The 27,186-nt window shown below is 43.6% G+C and overlaps 1 protein-coding gene across 3 annotated transcripts; it reads left to right on the forward strand.

Moving 5' to 3' along the window:
• LOC143826259 (cytochrome P450 2K6-like) lies at positions 1-23,731 on the forward strand. 3 transcript variants are annotated; one of them, XM_077314980.1, is made up of 10 exons: positions 1-94; positions 224-336; positions 6,501-6,663; positions 7,424-7,573; positions 9,951-10,111; positions 12,324-12,497; positions 14,877-15,024; positions 19,191-19,375; positions 19,904-20,045; positions 20,643-23,731. In XM_077314980.1, exons 2-10 carry the CDS (start codon positions 328-330, stop codon positions 20,828-20,830), a joined length of 1,320 nt encoding a protein of 439 aa, XP_077171095.1. In that variant the 5' UTR covers positions 1-94; positions 224-327; the 3' UTR covers positions 20,831-23,731. The 3 variants fall into 3 exon arrangements, with proteins under 3 accessions (XP_077171095.1, XP_077171104.1, XP_077171090.1); XM_077314989.1 differs by having other exon boundaries at positions 16-98; XM_077314975.1 differs by lacking the exon at positions 1-94 and having other exon boundaries at positions 105-336.
• The last annotated feature ends 3,455 nt before the right edge of the window (positions 23,732-27,186 follow it).

Genomic DNA, 27,186 nt, shown 5'->3' on the forward strand with positions numbered 1-27,186 from the left:
CAGTTACACAGGATACTTGTCATTGATTGACCGGAGGTGTTAACAGGAGGCAAAACGACTATTTATTCTGCCCTTTCAGCTGACAGGGGCTATTGTAGGTAAAATTGTGCTTTACCAAGTTTTTTGGAATTAATTTAGAACATTTCTCAGGGCATGGGTTTCATGGATCCTGTTTCCCTATTGTTGTTATTTGTCCTTTCTGTGGCATTCTTTTTGAAAATAGGCAGTTTCCGGAACGCCAGCAAGCAAAATTTCCCACCAGGACCGAGGCCATGGCCCTTTATTGGAAATCTCCCCCTTGTAGACCTCAAAAGGCCTTACAGAACCATGTTCCAGGTAAATATTTTTGTTCTTCCCATGCCACTCATGGGATTTGTGCGCTATCTTGATTTTCCTTGGGCTAGAGTGAAGCATCTGTTAGGCTACCTTATTTGGTCTCTGATTCAGTTCTGATTTTTCTTTATGCTCTTTAATGTTCTCAGCGGTCTTGAGAATTAGGATTGGGAAAGACTGCCCTAGCTCTGAGTCCTGTCTACTAATAACTGCATTGCTGATCAATGGGGTGTATGTGAAATGATCAAAAAGAATAAAATATTTGAGAAGATGTGTTAAGAGCGTTTTCTTCCACGTGTATCATGATTCAGAGCAGGGCTGAAGCAGGGATGCATTCTTGCTCCTCATTTATTTAATCTTTTTTCTTAGCGATCTCCCTGCTCTTTTTGGGAGAACCAATGGTCACGCCCCCTCAGTAGGTAATAGATCTACACTTCTGTTACTATACGCGGATGAAACAATCATCCTTTCAAGCACCTGAATAGGCCTAACAAGATATCTTAGAACCTTTATAGATTACTGTACCGAAAACCATCTCACGATTAATTTTGAGAAAACTAAGATCTTAGTCTTTGCCAAAGCTAGACATAAGTACCATAAAGGTGAGAGGCAATAAAATCGAGCAAGTATATCACTTCAAATATCTTGGTATGAATTTTAGCTATAACAATAAGTGGACCTACCATATAGAGAAGGTTGTCAAATCCTCTAAGGGGCAATTGGCTTTACCGGCAAAATTTTTCCACCAGAGGGGTAATAGGAATTTCTCGGCCGCAATGAAAATCTATGCAGCTAAAATAATCCCTCAACTGCTTTTTGGGAGCCCAATTTGGATTGGTGCATTCAGCAACAAAGTTGAAAAATGTCAATCTACCTTTTTTAGGCAATTGTTGGATGTACCAAATTGTGTCGCAAACCATACACTCTTAGCGGAGCTTGGTCAACAGACCCTAGAAACCAGAGCCTGGCTTTGTACATTAAAATACTGGTTAAAAATCCACTTCCATTCTTTTCCACTATCTCTACTTTCTAACACATTAGGAGATCCCTATTTTATTAAGGGCTTTAACAAAGTAATTTTTCATAAACTTCGTTGCTTAGGATTAGATCTATCTACTCTAGTTAATTGTGACGAGAGCACAGTCCTGAAGCTGATCACTAAAAGACTAGAAGACCAGGATATTCAGATAATAGGCACATCAATCCACAGGATCTGTTCACCAGGCCATTGGGACATCCCCTGGTCTTATAAATCAATGTCCCTATATCTGCAAGTGTTAGATGACTATTCCCTTAAAAGGGCCTTTCTCCTTGCGCGCCTAAATATCTTTCCTTCAAACCTATCAAGAGGACGCTTCCTTCAAATCCCTCGAAATGAGAGAAGCTGTCTGCACGGGTGCAGTGTACCAGATTCCCTTAGCCACCTATTATTCAACTGCCCCAAATTTCAGATGTTCCAGAGAGCCAGTTTGGTGTAGTGGTTAGGAGTGTGGACCTCTAATCTGGCATGCTGGGTTCGATTCTGCGCTCCCCTGCATGCAACCAGATGGGTGACCTTGGGCTCGCCACGGCACTGATAAAACTGTTCTGACCGGGCAGTGATATCAGGGCTTGCTCAGCCTCACCCACCCCACAGGGTGTCTGTTGTGGGGAGAGGAATGGGAAGGCGACTGTAAACTGCTTTGAGCCTCCTTCGGGTAGGGAAAGCAGCATATAAGAACCAACTCTTCTTCTTTTTCTTCATCATTATCTGGGGGGTTTTATAGGAAAACTGAAGTATCTGTGCAGTGATGAGAAACATCTAATGAAGATGTTGCTGAGTGTGAAGGAGCCTTGTCAGATAGTGGACCTGGCAAAAATCCTGGCATCTATCTCGAGAACTAATCTATCTCTGCTGCAGACCGGCGATATGGCATAAGACCTTATTACTGTTGTCCATGTGTCTATGTCCAGAATTTGTTTCTGTTTTAAATTTTGTTTTAAGTATATCAAATCTTATGCCAATAAAGGTATCTGAATCTGATTCAGAGCAGGGGATATTTGGTAACTGAGATTATCACCAGATAATTAGGATAGTCTTATGCTCTTCACCTCCACAACAGGTTGGTAATCTATTAAACTAAACTCATTATACCGGCTATGTTAATTCAGAGCTGCTGGGAGGTGTGACTTAATTCTCTATGGGACCTCTTAAGCGTGGAAGAGATCGGGAAAATTCTCCTCCACCAGCTCCAAAACAATCAAAGATTGAGGACTATTTTTCCTCCCAAATTTTTACAAGCAACCGACATGCAATCCTGACCTACCCTTTCACAGGGGTTGCGACAGGACAAGCAACTTGGCTGGGGGGGGGGGGGCGGTGCCATCCACACAACAGCCTTGCGGGGTAGATCGTGATAGAGCATTCGTCTGGAGCAGTGGAAAAGAGCGAGAGCGGCATGGTGGGACAAGAGGCAGAACTGAACTGAAAAACCCCAGAAAAAAACACAATTTATATACACTCATGAACAATGGATCTTCACGCCATTGGTCATTTTCAGTTTAATTTCCGTAAAAGAACCCTTGCATGGTTTTATGGTTGGGGCCATCACAACATGAGGAACTTATTAAAGGGTTGTGGCATTAGGAAGGTTGAGAACCACTGGCTTAGGGGGAGCTATTATTTCCATTGCTGTAAATAGTAAACTTGTAACTGTTACTTGCAAAACATATGAATACAGTGTTGGTTTGCCGTAGCTGCATCCCCTCCTTGAAAACTGAGACCTGGTACATGTATCTATGGCTCTGATCACATCCAGAGCTGCCTTTGAAGACTCTGTGGAAACATCTATAGACAAAGCAGACCTATCCAACAAGACAAGTACACGAACAAAAAATGCAGACTCCTTCAGGTTTGGAAGAACCCACTTTGGACCATCAAAAGGCCATCTGAAGCAACTCCTTAGGATCCTTCTTCATCCAAAGTGCTTCAGCCATCTCTGAGACACTTCAGTCATTAAAGACAAGGGCGCCGTTGACTTTAAGAGGGAATTTAAGGTTTCTGAAGTCTCCGTGGCCCCAGGGGGCAGGGGTGAGTTAGAGGATCCCAATGTAGCTTCAGGAGCCTCTTCTCCAAATCCCCTCCAAGTTTCAAAAAGATTGGACCAGGAGGTCCAATTCTAGGTGTTCCAAAAGAGGGTGTCCCCATCCTACCTCCATTATATCCAATGGTGATAAAAAATAGACACTCTTTTTTTCTCATTCTTGGATATAATGAAGTAGGATGGGGAACCCCTAGAATTGGACCTCCTGGTCCAATCTTCTTGAAACTTGGGATAAGTCAGAGAAGAGGCTGCCAGAACTACTCTGAATCTTCCATTATGCATGGGGCCAGACCAGCAGGGATGCGGATGGCAACCACAGTGTCACTGGGAAGAATCTGCGTTGTCTTACCACGGGATATTGAGGGCCCTGCTCTGGGCCAGGGCCAGGATGGCAGCAGCATCGTGCACAATTGGGGATGAGCCTCACTGCCCTGCTGCTGTCACCCTGGACAACTCAGCCCATGCATAATCGGTAAAAGAGAACAGTTCTCATTCCCATCACCTCTACTGGGGAAAAGGGACACTGCATGCCAGAGCTGCAGGGGACAGCTATGGCTCGCTGCCCAAGCAATGCTTGGGTGTCAGGCTCCAGGTGAGAACTGGAGACCCACTGAAGTCCACTCAGAGCTCATCTGAGTTCCCCTGAATAGGAGGGGATTGCCTGCCAAGGGCAGGGGGGTGGAAATCTCACAGCACCACTAGCACCACTGGTTGTCTGGGACAGGGGTAGCAAATGCTGGCAGGGGCTCATGGGAATTATAGCCCATGAATATCTGGAGGACCACCGGTTGACTACCCCTGGTCTAGGGATGCCAGCCTCCAGGGGGGACTTGGAGGCCCATCAAACACTAAATCAGAGGGGGCAATGCCTGGGTAATTCACTGGCAGAAAAAATCCACAACAACAGACCATCCATTAGCCCCATGGAAGCCTCAGAAAGCAAGGGGGTGGTGTCTCATGGACACCTTTCTTCCATCACCACAGGCTCTCCCTTCCAGCCTCCCCCCCCCCAAACAAAAAAAAAAACAGTCAAGAGGAAGACTAGCTGCTGGATTTTATACCCTGGTTTACACTACCCAGATTTCTGGTGGTGGAATATGAATGAGGTAAGAAGGGAGGGCATGTGATGAAGCAAGCGTCTCCTATTAGCTTGGTGTCCATGTTCTGTGTTTTAAATCTTTATTGTGAACACACAATCATCAGGGACCTAAGGAAATGTTTTATTGTTGCGGTGTGATCCCATAGCAATGTGGGCGTGCAAGTTTCTTTTTTTAAAAAAAAGTTTGACTGTTCTGGCATTTCCCCATAGCAACGCGGATGTGTATTTTTTAAAATTAATTTTGGGACTTGGGGGGAATGGAAGGAACTGGTTGATTGATAACCCAAGGAGCGGGGAGGGGGGGGGTTGTCCACAATTTAGGTTTCTCTGCTACCTTGTCAGGAAGGGAAAAGCCTCAATGAGGCAGTGGGATATCGCAGGACGGGTGCAAATGCGTGGTTTCATATTGTGCGTTTGCAAACAGGAGGCGGCACATGTTTTATGCATCCGTGCGGAAATGGTCTCTGTATACTAATCCCAAAGCACAAATCTGTTATGAATTAACTTTTCAACATAATTTCCCTACTGCAGCAAGTGCATCAGGGGTGCACGCTAGCCCCTTTATTGTTTAATCTGTATCAACAATATGATGTTTGCTGAGACAGATTAAACAATAAAGGAAAATTCACGGTAAAAATAATGAAGTTTCCCCATTTTAAATACTTTAGGGTCTAGTTTGACCGGAAATAAACTTGGGCAATGTAAGCTGCTCATGTTAAAAGCTTTCAAGAATATAACACACTGTCTATAAGCTATAAAGAATCACATAAAATAGTTTCTTAATTTATAGAGTACACTATGGGGATATACAATATTTTGCACTATTGCAAAGACCACTTATATATGTATCACATTTGAATTCTCACTTTTGTTTGTTATGGTTTTGAAACAAATTATTATGAGTTGGTCCATATAAATTTTAAAATGTCCTTATAATGAATGCTAAATCCTGTAAGTCTCTATACATGAAAACATTCTCTGCTCTAATACCTTTGAATCCACTACCTTGGATTTTAATCAATTCAAGATAGAGAGTTGTTGATTGCTGGACTCAGTTGATGTTCAGAGGTCATAGAAAACAAGTGTCTTGATTTAAACAACTTGGTTTGTTCTCTTGGGCTTCTTCAGTTAAATTTTTTCAAGTCCCTCATTTAATATTATTTCTGCATTTTCAATGGGAGCAACTGCCTACAACAAGAAAGTCAATACACAAACCCCTCAGCACCAAGGATCACAAGCCTTCTCAGATCCAGGGTGGGAAATTCTGCAGGGAGGGCCCTTTTAGTGTTCTGCTATTCATCGGCCCCAAACAAATGCCTAGCAGAAATTCTCTGTTTTCAGGCCCTTTGGAACTGTGAAAAGGCCCTAGCCCTGGCCGAGGCCAAATGTACATCTCTCAGGCCAGGGATCACCAGCCTATTCATGTTGGCAGAACAAAGTTCTCTTCAATGGATATAGTCAGTGAGGTGGCAACTCAAGTATGTTGAACCAAGAGTATGAATAGCTTTGATGGTCAAAACCAAAATTTTGAATTTGATCTGGAATTCAACTCGAAGCTAGTGTAGTTGTCTGAGGACATTCTGGATATGGGCCTTCCAAGATGTTCTAGTGAGAATCCATGTTGCTGAATTAGTTGTATTTTTTGTGTCAGGGACAAGGCCACGTCTGCATAGGACAAGTTACAGCAATCCAATCCTGAGGTGGCCATTGCATTTATCACTGTAGCTAAGTGTTCTGGGGCAAGGTAGGGCAGAGGTAGCTTTGCTTGGCAGAGATAGTAGAATGCCCGCTGTGTTATACTAATGATTTGAACTTTCTTTTATATGGAGGCCTCAAATATTATGGCCTGATTCCTAACAGATTGTGCAGCCATCAGTTTCTGTTCTCAAAGGCATGTGGACATTCCACTGATATATAACTGGTGTTTTTTAGCCATGTTCCTGAATAATTTAGATATATTTTCCTTTTAAAAAATTACATTTCAGTTATGGAAGAAGTATGGTCCTGTCTTCCGCTTCCAGATGGGATCTCAAAACATTGTCATTCTGGCGGGCTACGAGACTGTAAAGGAAGCTTTGGTGAACCAAGCAGATGCCTTTGCAGAGAGGCCCATGGTCCCGATGTTTGAAGAGTTTGCACGAGGCTATGGTGAGGATGTCTTTGGAATAATAAGCCATTTTACTTGTTTATTTAGGCATAACCATAGCCCATTATCCCAGGAGATATGCAAAGTATGGTTTCCCCAGCTAAATATACAGAAATAGGCTTAATCTCTAGCTTGAAAATATTTTGCCAACTTTTTGACTCTTATATATGGATACACAGGCTTTAGAAGGTATAAAGTTTATCACCTTGTAGAAAAAAAATCCACCTGTTGATTTATGAAGATCAAGTGACTGTTAAAGGAATAGGCTAGCCACAAGAAATAGCACTCCAGCTGGCATAGTCTCCCACCAATGTCTCCCACCTATCAACAACATTGGTTGCCAGGATGGTTTAAGGGGATTAAAGGATAGATTAAAGGGGAAAAGTGGTATAAGGGAGTGAGGAGGATTATCGGAGTGGATGAGGAAGGAATGGTGACAATAAAGATCTGTGGAAAGTTATTAGGAAGGTTAGAAGCTAGTCAGAAAGGTATTTGGAGTGTCACTGAGGAATACGAACACAGAGGCAAAGGGCATGGTTCTATGATTAGGCCTATCAGATGATCCCTTAAGAGGTACATATGGAAAGGGCATTTTCCCGTTCTACTGGCCCATCTGTTATGTCTCTTCCTCAACTTAGTGATATTTTTCCTCACACTCTTCTGCTTCTATTCTGCCAGGAGCCACTGTTCCTTCTGTATTTTGTGAATGCAAACTCATAAGGGTCAAGTCAGTTCTTGAAACTAGCTCTTTTCTTCCTTTAGGTGTGTTATTTTCCCATGGTGAGAACTGGAAGGTGATGCGGCGGTTTATGTTGACCGCTTTGAGAGACTATGGAATGGGCAAGAGGACCATAGAGGACAAGATTGTTGAAGAATGCCATTTCCTAAAACAGAAATTTGAATCTTACAAAGGTATGTTGCTGTTGTCTGTTATAGCAGTGTATCAACAAACCAAAGTAGAAGCAGATTTTTGTTACAATTTACTATCATGAAAGCCTGCGTAGTGTAGTGGTTAAGAACAGTGGACTCTAATCTGGAAATCTGGGTTTGATTCCCCATACTTTCACATGAATCCAACAGGGTGACCTTGGGTTACACAGATCTCTTAGAGCTCTCCTAGCTACATCTACCTCACAAGGTATCTGTTTTCAGGATAGGAAATGAAGACAATTGTAAGCCACTTTGAGACTTCTTAGGGTATAAAAGTTGGATATAAAACCAACTTCTCCTCCTCCCAAAGAAATGTAATTTGAGGATGTTAATTGTTTGCTATATATTGATGTCTAAATCTAGAAATCTGTTACCCAAATTGCTGAACACGTGTCCTAAAAACACGTATCTTTGAGCTTGTGGGGAATATTAGCTCAAATGCTGCGAGAGGGGGGTAACTTAGCGTTTATCGGATCGTTACCTATGTCTACGAGGGTTTATTACACCCGTGGGAACTCAAGGCAAATACAGATTTAAATGGTAAAATATTAATATAAGCTTTTATTGAAAGGAAAATAACAAAAAGACACACAAATAGCTAACAGACATACAAGCAGTCATATAGAGAAGGGGGAGGAAGAGTGGAAGGCTTGATAGTTACCTGTCCGAGGAGTGGTGGGTCAGAGGAAGAAGCACGAACCAGCGTGGGAGGTCCCGGGTTGGAAGACACTCAGAGTGGCTGTGTGAAGCCACAGTTTTTATAGGATTTTGGGAAGGGGGCTATGTGACAAGGCTCAGGTAAACATGTGCTGGAAGTTTCCAGGGTCCCCAGAGATTAGGACAATACCTGGCCAAGTGGGGGGTGATGGCCGTAAATGGATTTGGATAAAGGTATTAATGGCTCTGAGGAAGAGAGCCATCAGGTCTAGCTGGCAGGGCGTGGGGAGGAAATATCCCCTGGCAGAGGGGCCAAGTGTGAAAAATGTTGCAAGACAAAGGATTTTCCTAGGAGCCCTTAGGCAAACAGGAGGAAGCCAGTCCACTCACTTAGAAATACAATGGGGGGGGATGTGCTGATGCAAGCTTGAGTCCAGAGGCACCTCTGGGTCAGGCAAAGGCTGTCATTCCAAACCTAAGGCAGAGAGCAAGATTTCTAAGATGGAGTCTGGCCTGGCTTGGCTGACCCTAGCAGTGTCATGGCTTTAGCTTAAGCCTAGACTATTGTGGGGTGCCATTGGTTATAGAAGACAGTGTGCCAAGGCATAAGGCAGGGATCCTGCCATGCGTAACAGTTCCCAGAAATCCCTGGGTTGACAAAACTAATTTAAAACCTTTTATAGTGTGTATTATATTGTGGCAGTGACTGAGTGGGCAACCTTCTGTTTTGTATCCAGAAAGTCCAGGGTTCAGTTCCTGGCTTCTCCTGTTAAAAGGGGCAAAGTATGAAAGGCCTCTGAATGAGACCCTGGAGAGCGGCAGCTAGTCTTAGCAGATGACCCTGACCTTGATGAACTGACTGTCTGACTTGGTAAAAGCAAGTCCAGCAGGAATTTTAGATGGTGATTAAAGGACGGTAAAAGAGCCTCTTGTGGCGCAGAGTGGTAAGCGGCAGAAATGCTGCCTGAAGCTGTCTGTCCATGAGGTTGGGAGTTCGATCCCAGCAGCCGGCTCAAGGTTGACTCAGCCTTCCATCCTTCCGAGGTTGGTAAAATGAGTACCCAGCTTGCTGGGGGGTAAAACGATAATGACTGGGGAAGGCACTGGCAAGGCCACCCTATATTGAGTCTGCCATGAAAACGCTGGAGGGCATCACACCAAGGGTCAGACATGACTCGGTGCTTGTACAGGGGATACCTTTACCTTTACCTTTACCTTTACCTTTACCTTTACCTTTACCTTTACCTTTACCTTATAGTCTAGTATTGGGCTCTGATACCAATCTGTTTTACATCAAATATGTAAGTTTTGCCGTTGACCCATATTCCATCAGTTTATTTAACCACTCTGTAAGATCTGGTAAAGATTCTTCTTTTTCATCCTGATGCGTATAAAATCCTGATGTTTTTTTACGCACAAGGGATAACTTTAAGAATGAGTATTTAAACTGATAGGTTTGCCAGGCATTGGGAGGGTGGGGATTAAGAAATCAAAGGAATGCCCAACACAGAGAAGGCCTGAAAATCCAAATTAATGTCAGACTTATGGAGGTGTGTCTCAAGAAATGGAAGGACCAATTGCACCAGAACTTGGTATGTGCCAACCCCCCCCCCCCCCCACAACTTTTCTATTCTTGGCAAGTTAACATTAAAACAAAACTTTTCCCCAAATAAATGTTCTCTTTTTAAATTTTAATTTTTAGGAAAACCGTTTGAGACCACTGTAATTATGAATGCTGCTGTTGCCAATATTATAGTATCCATATTACTTGGCAAGCGATATGAATATGAAGACCCCACTTTTGTAAGATTACTGAAGTTGGTCAATGAAAATATCCGCCTTGCTGGAAGTCCCTCAGTCACGGTAATCTAATCACTTAAAATTGGTTAAATAATTTTTGTGAATTTTGTGAATTTTGGTGCCAGATGATTGGAGACGGGTGCCAGATGATTGGAGACGGGTGAATGTGGTTTCTATCTTCAAGAAAGGGAAAAAGCAGGATCCGGGTAACTACTGACCCATCAGCTTGATATCTGTAGCTGGCAAAATTTTGAAACAAATCATCAAACAGTTGGTCCTTGAGCAGCTGGAACAGAGAGCTGTGATTTCTAAGATTCAGCATGGGTTTTGCAAGAACAAATCATGTCAGACAAACCTTATCTCTTTTTTTGAGAAAGTGACTATGTTGCTGGATCAGGGGAATGCTGTGGTTTGGAGACCAAGATGTATGAAGAAAGGTTGGGGGAGCTTGGTCTGTTTAGGCTGGAGCAGAGATGACTGAAAGTGGATCTGATAACCATCTTCAAGTATCTAAAAGGCTGCCACATAGAGGATGGAGCAGAGTTGTTCTCTCTTGCCCCAGAGGGACGGACCAGAACCAATGGGATGAAATTAATTCAAAAGAAATTTTGTCTAAATATCTGGAAGAAGTTCCTGACAGAGCAGTTTCTCAGTGGAGCAGGCTTCCTCGGGAGGTGGTGCGTTTTCCATTTTTGGAAAAATTTTAAATATAGGCTGGATAGCCATCTGATAGAGAAGGTGATTCTGTGAAGGTTCAAAGGGGTGGCAGGTTACAGTGGATAAGCGATAGGGTGTGAGTGCCCTGCATAATGCAGGGGGTTGGACTAGATGACTCAGGAGGTCCCTTCCAACTTTATGATTCTATGATTCCATGGTACAGAAAATGCAGGTAGGGCTATGTGACTATCTTGAGGTTGGTGACTCCCTAGCCAAAATGCAAAGAAAAATTTCTGATAGTTTAGAATTAGTTGTTCTGCATCCAAAATGTGAAAAGAAACCATATGATTTTTTAAAATACAAAAATATGAAAAGAAATTACATGGGACAGACCTCCAAAAAGTAGGCATGTCAAGGATAAGTAATTTTGTTTCAGCTGAATCCATTTGGATATGGCCAAATCAATGCTGAATAGATTGGGCACCATTCAAGTGTATGGTGATTTTCCCATTTCTGTCTTGTGGCTAGGACATGGGAGGCACCATCTCATTGAGGCCAAATTATCCTGATCCTTGATTCAACAGAAACTCTATGATTTTATTTATCTATTCTTTTTTCTCCCTTCTTTTCCTGTGGGTTCAGGGCAGTTTATAGCATATATAATAAAGTACTATCATAGGTATAAGAATAAATATATAACACTAAAAAATTCATAAGTATTATTAAAATTTAAAAATTTTAAAAATACAGCTTGTAAAATCTAGCATACATCTTCAGGCCATCTTCATTTTAGCTTAAAGAAGCTTTTCTCCACTTTTTTTTACTGTTGAGAAACCCCTGAAACTTTCTTCAGGCTTCTAGACATGGAGTGACTGTGCAGAATATGCTATGAACATGCCCACCCAGGGCTCCTTCCCTTCCCACCCACTCCAGGCCCATTTTTGACCTTTCTGGGAGGTGGCGGTGGATCAACATTACTATATATGGTCATATCACCTCATAAATGTTTAACAAATCTTAAAAATAAAAAGCAACAGGCATTGTGATTGGCCACTCACTCCCCCTCCCCCTCCATCATTTTCAGCAGGAAAAACAAGGGGAAAATGCAGCAGAGGCAGCAGGAGACTGGGGAAGCTAACGGCTGCCTTTGCTTCAGACTAATCAATTCGATTTATTGGCCGAATCGCCAAATTGAAGCGATTCGGCCATTTTTAAATGCCGGGAAGCACAATTTGGATGGTTTCGGCATTCAAATCAGCCAAATCAATTGCAATTGAGACAATTTGGATGTTTCCAAATCTGAATCACACAGCCCTAGTCACAGGTTCACCACCCATAATTCCCACTCTTTCTCAGATGTGCTGCCACGGATGATAGTCTTGTTCCCTTTTCCATGGCCCCTTACCCTGAGGTTTGTATGTGTCATTTTTTCCTATGACATGATTCTCTGTTAGTCAACAAAGATGCAAAAAAAGGAATTACATTTTATTTAAAACTTTAAAGAACATTGAAGTGTTATGGGCAGATATTTTCATTAAAAGTGCTTTGAGGTTAGTCTGAGATGCAGCATTTTGATTTTTTTTAAGTGTCTTTTCTTTCCCATATGTTATTCTTTTAGCTGTATAACATGTTTCCTGCTCTGGGTTTTTTCTGTGGTGGTCGCAAGACAGTCCTTAAGAACAGGGATGAAATGCATGCCTTCATACAGGCTACCTTCATAGAACACATGAAAGTGCTCGATGTGAATGACCAGAGGAGCCTTATTGATGCTTTTCTAGTACGACAACAAGAGGTAACAGAATTTTTTAAACATCCCAATAATCAAAGGTGAACCTTTAATGTAAGTTTCAAAGAAGCTGTAGATAAGAACAGCTTATCAAACCATCTGGCATTTCTTAACATTTACTAATCTTTATTGATATTGGACAACGTGTTATTGTAACTTTCTTGGAAGAAACGCAGAGTACCCAAATGTCACAAAGAAATTCTGCACATGTGACTGATGTTAGGAACCAAGTGGATGAGACCCCATAGATTCGCACCACAGACATCAATCTCAGACTTCATGATGAAGCTTTAAGTAATAGTCTTTATTTGGAGAATCATGACACATGGCACATCGCATAAACTCTTAGACAGGAATCTTGACAGAGACACCAGGCAAGGGGGATGCAAAGCATATGCCTTAGCTAGGCGCGGGCGGGGGCAATGGGGCAGCATTTGGCGGGAACATTAGTTCATTTAGAAAGAGTACTACAGTTTTCTTTGATCTACAAAGTGCCAGAGTAACTAAGAAAGCCATCTAGTATTTAGACTAAGTTCCAAGTAAGAACAGCCTTGAGATACGGAAGTGAGAACAGGAGATGGGAGGAGTGTTCTTAAGTGGGCTGGGAAAGTGCAACAACTCAGTGGGGATCCAAGAGCATTGACAATAAAGCAAAAGTCAAAAAGAAGGTGAGAACTACGGGTCAGGAACTGGGGGTTCATGACAACTGGTCTTGTTTGTGTTTGGGGAAGAATGACTCTAGTTCTTCTCCACCTTGTGACCTTTCTTCCTGCTTTCTCTTTGATACTTCTGATCTTATTTATTTTCTTATATCCCCTCTCAGTAAGAGTTGCCAGCCTCCAGATGGTCTGGTGGTTGTTTGGGGAGGAAAAACCCTTAACTCTTTTCCACCACATCCTTCCTTCCTGTTTTCTCTTCCATAATTCTATCCTTTGTCATTTGTTTTCTTTATTTTCTTTTTCTGTGAGAGTGGCCATTCTCCAGCGGGCCCTAGAATCTCCCTTGGGCTTTGGCCCAAGATGGTGGCGTGCAGGTAAGAGCCACAATAATGTGTTCCCTTAAACCTGGAATCAAACAATTCCAACTAACTATTCTTTGACACTACCTGATATAGAAAACAGTCCAGCCTTTCTGCCCTTGCCTCTCCATGCCAGAATGCCAGGGACCCACAGTATTCCCCAATTCAACTCCAAAGGATCTAACGATCCTGACAGTGCACCCTCCCCAGTGACAGCCCCAAAGCAGAGGGGCAGTGGAGAGCTGGAGGGGTCCCAGAAAACCTCATCTTATTTTGGGTGGTTACAGTACTTTTCTTGCTTCAGAGGATTGTTGAAGCTGCCTCAAGACATGGCTTCAGTTTCAACGCAGGTAAGTTGAGCCTATGTTTCTCTGTCCTCATTCTTCTCGTTGCATTTATTCCAGATTATACCAATGATGTAGGTGCTAGTTACTGGTATTTGTTCAGTTCCCATTTTGGCTCAACCTCTTGATTTTGAGCCAGATGGTACTGATACAGTTGAATACGCCTTGACTTGACTTCTGGCTAGCCCTTTGGACCTGGCCAGAACAGACAGCTTGTGAGGCTGTGTCAGTGGTGACAAGGTGGTCTGGCAGAGGAATTCCATCTTTGGGGCCTGTGGCAAGGAGTTGCTGGTTCGCCGTGGCTTCTTCTGCTGTCATTGTTATAGATCCTGCTGTTGGCCCAGCTGGGGCCCTGAACTTACTCTGCTAGCAACCCTTGCTCTTCCTAGGGTAGACTTGGCAGTCAGCCGTTGCAGCCATTTTTCATCAGAGAAGAACCAGAGACTGAGTTTTACCATCTTACTTACCCAGAGATATATCCACTCCGCGATATAGTGTCTAAACCCAGGTACAACATCTCTCTGGAAGAACAAGGAGATCTTCTAGTAGATTGCACAGATCTTCTACTGCCACTGGGAACTTCTAACTGCAATTAACCTATGTAATTAGAAAAAATTAACTACCCAAGTGGATTAAATTAAACCATTTTGGTATCTCTACCACCGAATTGGAGTAGATGACCACCCAAGGTACTTCAGGAGATCAGAACAGGAATCCCCCTCCAAAGTAGATAGTGGAATGATTCTTCACCCAAGAGTCACTTGCCAACTGGCTAGAAGCAAGCAGTGATGGGATGGATCAAGTAATCACCTAAAACTCAGCACTTTGAAGTCAGAGATCATGTGACAGAGGTTGAAAAACGCTGCAGTAGATTCTAAAGGACGAACATTTTTTTTAATGCTGTACAAAATTTGCTGCAACAGATATGCCAGCAATGGTTGGATTGAATGATATGTACATGTACACATGTATATATTTTACACATGATGCCCCTTAATTTAAACGATTCCTTTCTATTTGTAGGAGAAGAACAAGAACCAGGACAACAAATTTTTCCATAACGAAAACCTAAAGTCTGTTGTGGGGAACTTATTTGCAGCTGGCATGGAGACCACTTCCACGACCTTACGTTGGGGCCTGTTGCTGATGATGAAGTACCCTGAAATTCAGAGTGAGTGCTTTCCATCATTCTAAGATACCTGGATTCTAGTTAAACTTAGCGGTGAGAATGTAAAGTAATTACAGATTGCTGTCGGATGGTACCTGAATAAGGGAGAAGATGAAGCAGCAACAGTGAGTTATACTCCCTGTTTCCCCCAGCTGGTATAATTCTGAAAGCAGAAGGGGATTGTGAATGGCTTGAATTCTTCAGTGTTTTAGCTTGTGGTGCCTGCACACCTCCCTCTGAGCTTACGTTCCATGCTATGGTGTTGTTCAGTGCATTGCCACACAGCTACATGATGGACTATTCTCCCCACATTGTTTTTATACATGCAGTAATGTTGTCTGAATTGATTAATGCTTTCTGTTTAGTGTAGTGGTTAGACCAGAATCTGAGAGAACTATTTTCAAATCCCCACTCTGCCACCAAAGCTCTCTTGGTCCAGTCACTTACTCTCATTCTAACCTACCACACAGGGTTCTTGTAAGGATAGAAAGGATATAATAAGAACAGTGTAAGTTGCTTTGAGTTTCCAGTGGGAGAAAAGTCAGTAAATAAACAAGGCAAATTATCATGAATAAAATCATAGAATCATAGAATCATAGAGTTGGAAGGGGCCATACAGGCCATCCAGTCCAACCCCCTGCTCTACGCAGGATCAGCCCATAGCATCCTAAAGCATCCAAGAAAAGTGTGTAGCCAACCTTTGCTTGAAGAATGCCAGTGAGGGGAACAAACAAATCCTTGTTTAATACTTTATACCTTGGTCCAGGTTGCTGTGATCCTATAATGATTACATTAGTTTACAATTTGTAATTTGCCTCAAATTTCAGTAAAAAATGGAGATTGTTAATATAAGGTTCAAGGGTTAGAGGTATGGATATGCTTGCACCCTTTCCAAGCTTCGTCCTGCCAGCAAGTAGTCCTGCCACTCAGACTTGTTGAAGATGAAAGGGGGAGGGAAGTGGGAGGAAAGTGGTCAAATGGTCTGCAGTGTGTCATAGCTGAAGGGACTATTTACCACAGAACCTGTTATGTCCATGGGCATTTGCCCACTGATTCAAATGAGGGCTCCTGCCAGCCAAAGAACTAACCAATCAAAGGAACCTGATCGCTCTGCTTAGAGCCAATCCGATTGCTCTGCTTAGGGCCAATTGGATTGCACTACTTAGAGCCAATCAAAGGCAGCAGCTGCCTGCCTGAAAGGTATAAAAGGGCATGAGTTTGCCTGTTTTTCTCTGTTCAGTCGTTGTAGTCTGTTGCTGGAATTACTAAATAAAAAGAGCCGTTGTGAAGACTTGGAGTCTGTGATCACTGAACCTGAAAACTTAATAGAACCCATCCTTAGGCATGCCGATCCCTCCCAGCCTTTCACCCTGCAGGTCAATTCAATTGATGTCACAATGGGGGCCATGATCCTGTAGGGGGGGGAGGAGGGACAGTTGCACCCCTAGGCCTATGGTTCCAAAAGGTTCAGTGAGGCCGAGAGAAATCAGGACATTTTGGGGAAAGAAGCCAACGCAATCAAACTGGCAATATCTACTAGGAGGCACTGGTTGGAGGGTATGGGCCTTTGAGGTATGGGCCGACCATAAGAATCTGCAGGTCCTGAGGTAGCCTCAATAACTAACCGCCAAACAAATCCAATGGGTGGAATGGTCCCCGGTATTTGAGATTCTTCGTCCACTCCAAGAAAAGCAAAGCTTTCTAGAAACGTTTATTTAGAGCAAAGCAAGCTGCTATATGTATGGCATGGTAAGAACTGACATACAAGGTACAAGCAGACACATACACAGAGGACGAGATGCTAAATAGTGCACGTGTTTTTACTTCTTTTAGTAATGCGGTCCATTGGATTAAATGAAACAAGTAAACAATCAAATGGACAACTGAACCTCCTACTTTCCCCTCCCCCAAGACCAACAAGAAGGTGCTATTGGACTCTGTTTTTTGTTGTAGCCATCTTCATGGCTACCAACTTGAATACCACACCCCCTTTCAGCCTTCCTTTTGGCATGGAAACTCGGCCTCTTTGGGCATGCACATCTTCCCTCACTCTGCTATTCAAGCCCCCAAACGTAATGTCTTTGTTGTTGTTGTTGTTGTTAGGTACGAAGTTGCGTCCGACCCATCGCGACCCCATGGACAATGATCCTCCAGGCCTTCCTGTCCTCTACCATTCCCTGGAGTCCATTTAAGTCCCCGGAGCCCTTTTTTTTTTTTTACATTATCCTTATACCTTTCTTGCACCCCCCCCCCCCCCCAGGGACACACTGTTGTATAGTGGGTTCAGTAGGGAAGAAACGAGGCACAGTCGTGCATTTCAGCTCTTTATTTGTTAAAGTGATTCCCAGGTTGGAAGTAAAGTGATTCCAGGGTTGAACCCTGCAGTTGGGGACCTGGCAGTTCATTGGCTGTCCTTTGGGGCTGCTAGGATCCTGCTCCAAACCCCAAGCTCAGCCCTCTGCTACCTCGCATGCACAACACACACAATTTAATTTCTCAAAATAAGGTAACTGCAAAAGGGTTGCTGATCCCCCCCCCTTTGGGAGTGGGGCAGCTGCTGCCTTCTCTAACTCTCTCTCTCTCAATCTCAAGCACACAGGGAAGGTGCAGGAGAACCCGGGCACCCGTCTCCATTGCCTCCGCCCCATCCTCCATGTAAATCTGAACATAGCAAACAAAAGATAGCATAAAGTGAGTGCAAAGGGGGAAAAAACCCATCTCCGGATTTGAACTATCAAACTTTGGTGTTCTAAATGCAAGCTGACTCCTTCTTAGCAAGGCATGCCACCATAGGATTATGCTAAAGAGTTCTACATGGGACAGATCAAGGGACACTGATTTGGTTTTAACATAAAAAAATCTGGTCAGCTGTGACACCTGGAGTTTACAGGACAAAACCACAGTGTGCGGGACTATGCAAAAGGAGCCTGGACTTAATTGTTCCATGCAGAGATCACTGCAGCGTGGTTTTCCAACAGACTATATTCAGTGTAGAACAATGATCGTGGTATAATAAAGTGGTCTAAACTGGTTGTTTTTAAAACTGTTTTATTTGGCTCAATGAAAAAGAGGCCCTAGTTTCTCACAACATCCTTTAGATTCTCCCTCATTGACTGATTATGCACAGCAGTGGCTGCGCTGGGCTGCTGCCAGTTCCTTTTGGTAGGATAGCATGCCCTATTGCTTCCGAAGTAAGCATGGGGGATGAAACCAACAGATCTAAAAGAACAAGGATGGCTGAACTCCTTTGATCCAGCTTGCACCAGACATCATCCATCATAGCAACTAGCACAGTCTCCACCCTATGGCCAGGAAAGAACCCAGACTGATATCGGTCTAGGGCCAAAGTTTCCTCCAAGAAGGCTAGGAGCTGATCAGCCACAGCCCGTTTTTGCATGCTTGCTTAGTTTAAAAAGCACGGAAGTGTAGTAAGGACTTTCTCTCAATAAAATCCTTTTTGGTTGATTTCAAAGTCTGCCTCTGCCTGAGATTTTTGGCTAGGATACTCAGTTTGTATACACAGGTGGAAAACCATGCTTGCTACTCCTCTAGCTGAAGATGTATCCTAGAACTGCTATTTCCCTCATCATAAATTCAGGAGAAAAGTATATTTTAGGCAGCATTATGTGCTATATGTCGCTTGTGGAATCTGTTGACTTTAAGAATTAATGATCTCCAAAACATTCAATAATTGTCTGTCTCTGTACAGGCAATTTGCCAGAACACCTTGAAGATATCTTAGTCTGTATACATATAGTACAGTATACAGTACAATACAGGACTGTGTTGCCAGGACTGTGTTGCTCAGATCTTGCCAAATTGAAGGCTGTAGCATCCTTTTCTGAGGCAATCCATCTTTCTCTTTTCTTGTTCCCATCAACTTTTCCGAGCAATTTTGGTTTTAACAGGGAGACTTGTCTTCTCAGTACATGGCCAAAATACAAGAACCTCAACTTTCCTAATTTTAGCTTCTAGATTTCAGGTTTTATTTCACCTAGAATCCCCTTATGTGTTTGTTTGGTTTTTTTGGCAATCCACAATATCCCTGAAATTCTCCTTCTCTAACGCACTTCAAATAAATCACCTTTCTTCCATGTCCAGCATCCACACTCATACCGAGTAACACAAAAAGCCATAGTATGAATTAAAATTTTGCTTTATTTTCTCAGGCAAGGTCCAAGAAGAAATTGCAAAAGAGATTGGGTCTGCTCATCCTCAGACGGAACATAGATCAAAACTGCCATATACAGATGCAGTGATTCATGAAGTTCAGAGATTTGCCAATATTCTCCCTATGAATTTACCACATGCCACCACCGTGGATGTCACTCTGAAAGGATATTTCATTCCCAAGGTGATCAGTGTTCCCTAACTGCATAAACTTTTACAGTCTTGCATAACTTTATATCAGTCTGTTTGTTTTTCCTACTACATTTGAAAAAAGGCCATCTTCCAGATGCTGAGAAACTTCAGAGCCCGTCAGATCAGTTACTTGTAATCCCCATTCATTTCAGAGGGAGGGATCTAAACATAGGGCTGAGCCATTCATAAAGCATACCTGGACAATTGCCTAGGGCATCAGAGGTGAAGGGGCATCAAATCATCCCTGTCATCTACTTTCTCACAGTATCAAGGACTGCTGTGGCAAGCAGTTGACGTAGGGGTTGCTTCTAGTCCCAGTGGGCAGCCCACAAAAAGCTTGCTTCTTCCCTGCCACTCACTGTTATTGGGGGAAGAGTAGCCATGGCCTTTTTCCTGAGAACTTTTTGCCTCCCATCTCACAGCTGTTGAGAAGTATAGACCAAGAGGACCAAAAATGCTGGTGCTGGCTCAGTACACTTCAATATGTCTTCAATTCTTCATCATTCCTTTGATTTCCCAGGGAACAGATATACTTCCATTGCTGTATTCTGTGTTGTATGATGAATCTCAATGGGAAAAACCATTTCAGTTCTATCCTGAGCACTTTCTTGATTCCGATGGAAAGTTTGTCAAAAGAGATGCCTTCTTGCCTTTCTCTGCAGGTAAATTCTTTTATATTGATTTTGTTAATAGATCAGATACCCAGGGCCTATCGAATTGGATGAACACCATCCCAGCTGGCCATTTCATATTTATTCAGGATTAGCATTATTTCTCAGTATCGATAATCACTGTGTTCAATTATACTTCCATCTGTCTTCATATTTCCTTTGGAGTACTAGGTTAAGGTAAAGGTAAAAGGTAAAGGTATCACCTGTGCAAGCACCGAGTCATGTCTGACCCTTGGGGTGACGCCCTCTAGCGTTTTCATGGCAGACTCAATACGGGGTGGTTTGCCAATGCCTTCCCCAGTCATGACCGTTTACCCCCCAGCAAGCTGGGTACTCATTTTACCGACCTCGGAAGGATGGAAGGCTGAGTCAACCTTGAGCCGGCTGCTGGGATTGAACTCCCAGCCTTATGGGCAAAGCTTTCAGACGGCTGCCTTACCACTCTGCGCCACAAGAGGCTCTTATATTCATATTTCCTTTGGAGTACTAGGTTATTTTGCCTTAATTCTCTGGGGTATCAAAGTATGACAAAGGGCTTCATATAGCTTAAGTTAATACTGCTTCTTTGTCCCTTCTGCACTGTCACAGGTCGCCGAATGTGTGCTGGTGAGACCCTGGCCAGAATGGAGCTCTTCCTCTTCTTTGTGAGCCTCTTGCAGAAATTCACTTTTCAGCCAGCCCCTGGGATGACAAAGGAAGACCTGGACTTGACCCCTGCCGTTGGATTTACAACACCTCCAATGCCCTACAGTTTTTGTGCTTTTCCACGTTCTTAACATCCAAACATGCTTAGCTCTCCCTGCCGTAGGCACACTTTTTCACAGACTTTGTTGCTTCACGTGCCAATTTGTGAAAGCCCCAGAAGCTAGATCAAAATTTGGCTCTCAGTTTTTTCAGTCATTTGCTGCGTAGAGAAAAAGCATTGCTGCTTCTCTGATTTCTTCTTTTGACAAATTTCAAATCCCTTTGAATCACCAAGACAACAAAGTTGGGGGAGTGTAATATACACTTCCAAATGAAATCCATCCAACAATAACAGCAATGTAGATCAAATACATATACCATTACTGATAGGATTTGGACATCAGATCAGCTTTGGCTGATCTGCATACCCATTCCAATAACTCTGGAATTTGTTTCAGCAATTGCACCGTCCTGACTCTGAGGATATATAAAACAAAGACCTAAAGTTACTGGATGAGAAAGCAAACCCAACTGAATCATCTGTGCAACAAATTTTATGGTGGATATAACAGGAACTTAGAGCCTCTTGTGGCGCAGAGTGGTAAGGTAGCAGACGTGCAGTCTGAAAGCTCTGCCCATGAGGCTGGGAGTTTGATCCCAGCAGCTGGCTCAAGGTTGACTCAGCCTTCCATCCTTCCGAGGTCGGTAAAATGAGTACCCAGCTTGCTGGGGGGTAAACGGTAATGACGGGAAGGCACTGGCAAACCTGCCATGCCGTATGGAGTCTGCCATGAAAACGCTAGAGGGCGTCACCCCAAGGGTCAGACATGACTTGGTGCTTACACAGGGGATACCTTTACCTTTACCTTATAACAGGAACTTAAGTGAGACATAATGTCATAGAGTCCAAACTCCACCCCATTTTCTCCAAAGGAACTGATCTCCATTGTTAGGAGATGTGCTGTAATTCTGAGGAGTCTTGAGGTCCTTCCTGGCAGCTGGCATCCCATGCTGAGAAAGAGAGAGAAGGATTACAGATACTGGCCTGGACCCAATGGGGCATTTCTTTGGGTAGAAGCATTTCCTTCCATAAGGTACAACTTGGGCTATTCCAGAATATAAGAAAGTCACAATCTGTTGGCAGAAATCACTGGATACCAGCCGCTGAGTCATTCCACACAGGTCTATTTCTGACCTAAAATATACAAGGGAAAACCTCTTTCAATGAGGAAGAAGAAGAAGAAGAAGAATTGGTTCTTATATGCCGCTTTTCCCTACCCAAAGGAGGCTCAAAGCGGCTTACAGTCGCCTTCCCATTCCTCTCCCCACAACAGACACCCTGTGGGGTGGGTGAGGCTGAGAGAGCCCTGATATCACTGCTCGGTCAGAACAGTTTTATCAGTGTCATGGCGAGCCGAAGGTCACCCATCTGGTTGCATGTGGGGGAGTGCAGAATCGAACCCGGCATGCCAGATTAGAAGTCCGCACTCCTACCCACTACACCAAACTGGCTTCAGACTCGGCTGAGTTTAATATGGATGTGTGATTCAGCTTGGATAAACCCTGAACATAGGCAAATCAATGCGGTTCTGGGATTCTTATGGGCTTATCCAAGCCGAATCACACAATCCATTAGTTTAAATTAGTCAAATCTGAGAAGCCTGAACCAATTTGGGCTTGATTCAGCTATTTCTGCTAATTTAAAAAAGTATCCCAAACAGAATCCTCTGAAGCTGCGGACAGCGGGCTCTTCGCAGCCTCAGAGGGGTCTGCTGAGGAAACACTTAAAATCCTGACAAACATCTCAGGTCTGTGCTGGAGGAGGAGGCATTTAAGCAGACCTAAGTCAATGTTAATGTCTTCCATGTAGCCTATCTCCCCCCCAGCACAGAGTCAACAAACAGGTGATCCACAGCTTTTTGTTGGGCTCTGTAATGAAGGGGAAGCATTTAGATGGATCGAGGTCCATTTAAATGCCTTCTCAGTAGCCTATCTTCACGCTGCCGCCAGAGGCCAACAAAACAGAAGAAGAAGAAAAAGAGTTGGTTCTTATATGCCGCTTTTCCCTACCTGAAGGAGGCTCAAAGTGGCTTACAGTCACCTTCCCATTCCTCTCCCCACAACAGACACCCTGAGGGGTGGGTGAGGCTGAGAGAGTGCTGATATCACTGCTCGGCCAGAACAGTTTTATCAGTGCTGTGGCGAGCCCAAGGTCACCCAGCTGGCTGCATGTGGGGGAGCGCAGAATTGAAACACTGATTCTTAGCCATTTGTTGGGATCTGTCCTGAGGGGGAGGCATTTCAATCAACCTAAATCCATTAAAATGCCTTCTTCCTCAGCCAGCACAGGGTCCAACCAGAAGATGATCCTCATCTGTTGGTTGGGTGCTGTGATGTGCTGAGAGGGGAGTTCATTTAAATGTCTTCCCCCAGTTTTTCTCCCTCCCCCAGTGCAGATCCAGACAAGCAGCTGAGGATCAGTGGTTTGTTGGCCTCTGCACTGGGGGTGCAGACAGCTGATCTGCAGTTTAAATGCCCCAGACAGCTGATCTGCAGAGAGGCTTATCTCCACAGATCAGCAGTTTGTCCAGTGGTGGCTGAACTGACTGTACTAATATCACCGGAAACCAAATCCATATACCAATAATTGGATTCAGGCAATTTGAGTATTCCTGAATCAATTCAGCCTGAATCAAAATAGTACCAAATTATTCCTTGGTGAACATCCCTAGACTGGAATAGTAAAGTGCAAGAAAATCTTTTCTATAAATACCTCATTCTGTTGATGATTTGTCATGGTTTAGATCGTTAATTTTTTGGTTGGTTTTTAATCCCATTCCTTCTTATCCACCAACTTAGAGAGCTCATCTCTTTCTTCTTTCTGTCATCATTATCATTACATGAATCATTCTTGTCTGTAATTAGGATTGTCAAGTGTTGTGTATCTTGAAGCTGTTATTAATGTGAGTCAATAAAAATCGCTCTCCAATATATGGCTTTATTCTCTGCATTTTGATTTATACTAGTCAGATAGTTGCCATAGGTTGTTGTGCCCACTGTATTGCTAGGCCTTTACTAACTGCACACAACAATTCAGGACTTTCATTGACTCAGCTAAAAGAGAGAGATGTGTCTCATCTGCATATTAGTGATATTTCACTCTAAGTCATCAGACAACTTTTTGAAGAATCCTTTGTCAGGAATTAGGCTGAGCCCAGCCTGTGGAGTCCCAAGTGAAAGCACATCCGAAATCCAACAGTCGGTTGCAAATTTCCAAGAAGAGCTTTATTAGGCAAAGTCCACAGAAAGCTAAAGCATGCCAAGGTCTTCCTAAGCAAAGATCTTGATAATAACAAAGTACAAAAGAACAAACAAGGCAGTTATAGTGCTCACCAAATAAGGGAGGGGGGACTGGAGGTCTTTAGCGGGAGAGCGGGGAAGAGGCAGAGGTGGGTCGATTCCCCAGCGACCAGATGGCCCGGAATCTTATCAAGCGGTTGATACTTTGTTGAGACTCAAAGCTGTCTCCGCAAGGACACTTACAGTAAGATTGATACATTCGCATGGAGTCTCTCCCGCTGGGAAAGGAAGGGAGGCAGAAGCATTGCCGACAGGTTTATCGCTTTATGGCCTTGGCCAGGGCCGGCTGGTGAGAGACCAAAAGGTATGTGAGAAAGAGAAACTTAGCTGGCACTGGGAATGCAGGGGGGGGGAGTCTTGGAGCCAGAGAGCAGATTTATAGAGTTATGACGGCTGGGCTTACCAGGGTCCAGGAAAGGGAAAAGTCATGAATTGGGGTTCATGACATCCTTATGTAAATATTGAAGAACATAGGAGACAGAATATGTATCTCTGATGATTCCCCATCTTGCAGTTCCTTTCTGTTTCAATTATTTTAATTACTTGCCAAATATACCGAGTAAACAGCTGTAAAATCATTTGTTGTGATACTCCAGTTTGATTACCCAAAGAAAAACAAAACCCTTCACTCTAAACTAAAACTGAAAAACTAGGAGAGCAATCTGCTTGCCATCGGAGGGCAAACCCCCATTAGTGCTTCCCTTCTCATCCTCCCCTATGTTGTCTCCTCTCATCCTCCCCACCAAACCAAGAAATCCATTGTGCAACAGGCTCTTTGTAAAAGGATACTCAAAGCTTTACGGCTAAAATTGTTACCATATGTGGAATGAGAAATGTTGCATGTTCACACTGGATTCAGAAAACGGAGAACCCCAAGAGCCCTGAACAGAGTTCACCAGTTTGACATTGCTGTCTCAGTCGAAGGGCTTAGCAAGAACTGATCAGCCAAGGAAGTCTTCTGCCTCCCAATAGCATTTGCAGAAAGGTGCAGCTGTTTACTGTGCTCTGCCTTCACTGCATCCCTAGTGGCCACACGTAAAATCAACTGAAATGCATCTTCTGAAGGCAGCGTGACACCAAATTCAGGGACTCATCAGCTGAACTGGACCCTGGAATTGAGCGTCATACCAAGATGGGTAAAGTTAAAGTTTGCAACATGAATTAGGTATGGCATGAAAATGTTCCTAATAAATAGATCTTTCCTAAAGAGAGGGCCCTCCATTTTATTAAAGTCATGTTGCCTCTTTACTTCTATCATCCTTGTCTTCATTCATTCATTCATTCATTCATTCATTCATTCATTCATTCATTCATTCATTCATTCATTTTTTTACATTTTTATACCACCGCCCCTTGAAGTTCAAGCCAGTTTACATACAAATGTAGAGATAATACAGCACATTTCTTAACATCTGGTTAATAACAATAATAGTGGTTTTCGTAACTGAATGTAACAATACTATAACATTTCCTGTGACAGAATTAACTAGCTAACTGTGGCAGCATTAACTTGCTAACTATCGTCCCGTAGGTTTGTCGGTTTGGGATTCAGCTCATGGAGAGGGGTCATAGGAGGCCCAGTAGATGTTGGTTTGGCCAGACTCAACCAAATGGTTGGTGGAAGAACTCCATTTTGCTGGCCCTGCAGAACTGTGGAAGTTCAGGCAGGGTCCTGATCTTTTCTGGAAGCTCATTCCACCAGGTGTGGGACAGGACACAGAAAGCTCTGGACCTAGTTGAGGCCCGATGTGTTTCTTTGAGGCCAGGGATCACCAGCCAGTTGGAAGTGACAGAGGGTGAAGTTCTTTGGGGGGTGTAGGCAAGTGAGGCAGTCTGTCAAGTACACTTAGTCCATATCACATATGGCCTTAAAAGTGATTACCTAATCCAGAATTCAATTGGGGTCCCATGCAGCTGTTGGAGAGCGGGCTAGAGTGTGGGTCTTAACAAGATCTATAGCCTTATCATAACTCATGGCCAAAATCAGTTGATGTGAGAGACCATACTAGCACAGCCTTTTTGTGAGTGCCAAGGCATGACAAAAGAGTCTGTCTGCTGTTCTCCAGCAGGTGTACTGGCTGCTGGTTGAGTTCCATATGAGCTTCAAGGTATTGGTTTTAACCTTCAAGGCATTGATGGAATGACTCCTTGTTCTCCCTCTGTAAAATGTCTTCCAATTAAAGAAATGTAGGGTGACCTTTATGCAGATTAAGATAAGATGTACTTTAGTGAACTTTACAGGACACTTACAAGGTGTCCTGGCAAATGGCCTGTAGAGCGACCAACTAAGATGAACTGTGGTGAACTTTACACAGACTAAGATATCTGCAAGGTGTCCTGGCAAATGGCCTGTAGAGAGACCAACTAAGATGAACTGTGGCGAACTTTACACAGACTAAGATATCTGCAAGGTGTCTTGGCAAATTGCCTGTAGAGAGGCCAACTAAGATGTACTGTGGTGAACTTTACACAGACTAAGATATCTGCAAGGTGTCTTGGGAAATTGCCTGTACTGAGACAGACTAAGATTCACTATAGTGTACTGTATACTGTACTGTATACCAGTGGTCCCCAACCTTTTTATCACCGGGGACCACGCAACGCTTGACAATTTTACTGAGGCCCACTGCCCTAACGCTCTCTGACTCTGGTTGCTATGGTAATGTTTAAACATCCCTTCAAAATAAGGTACAGACACGCCACAACAATGAACATAAGGAACATTTTATTTTCATGGAAATTTTAACTCATGACAATGACAAATCAATGGGAACTATGAGCTTGTTTCTCTGCAACCAGATAGTCCCATGTGCGCCTGCCGGATCGTGGATGAAGTAAAGGGCCGGGGGGGAGAAGGCGTCCTTCGCGGCCCACCTCCAGTTAGTCGACGGACCACATGTGGTCCGCAGCCCACAGGTTGGGGAATGCTACTGTATACTATACCAGTGGTCCCCAACCTGCGGGCCGCGGCCCGGCGCCGGGCCGCAAAGGCCATGGCGCCGGGCCGCGGCTCCCTCTCCCCGCCCCCCCCCCCGCAGTAAAAAACTTCCCAGGCCGCAAGCTTGCGGCCCGGGAAGCTACTTACTGC

This window comes from Paroedura picta, chromosome 1 (assembly GCF_049243985.1).
Source record: "Paroedura picta isolate Pp20150507F chromosome 1, Ppicta_v3.0, whole genome shotgun sequence".
In the NCBI taxonomy this organism is placed as follows: Eukaryota; Metazoa; Chordata; class Lepidosauria; order Squamata; family Gekkonidae; genus Paroedura; species Paroedura picta.

Bases quoted from the DNA above. Each gene is read 5' to 3' on its own strand.
- LOC143826259 (XM_077314975.1), top strand. From the start codon at position 154: ATGGGTTTCATGGATCCTGTTTCCCTATTGTTGTTATTTGTCCTTTCT. The intron at 7,574-9,950 runs GTATGTTGCTGT...TTTAATTTTTAG, and splicing joins GAAATTTGAATCTTACAAAG to GAAAACCGTTTGAGACCACT. The intron at 20,046-20,642 runs GTAAATTCTTTT...GCACTGTCACAG, and splicing joins CTTCTTGCCTTTCTCTGCAG to GTCGCCGAATGTGTGCTGGT.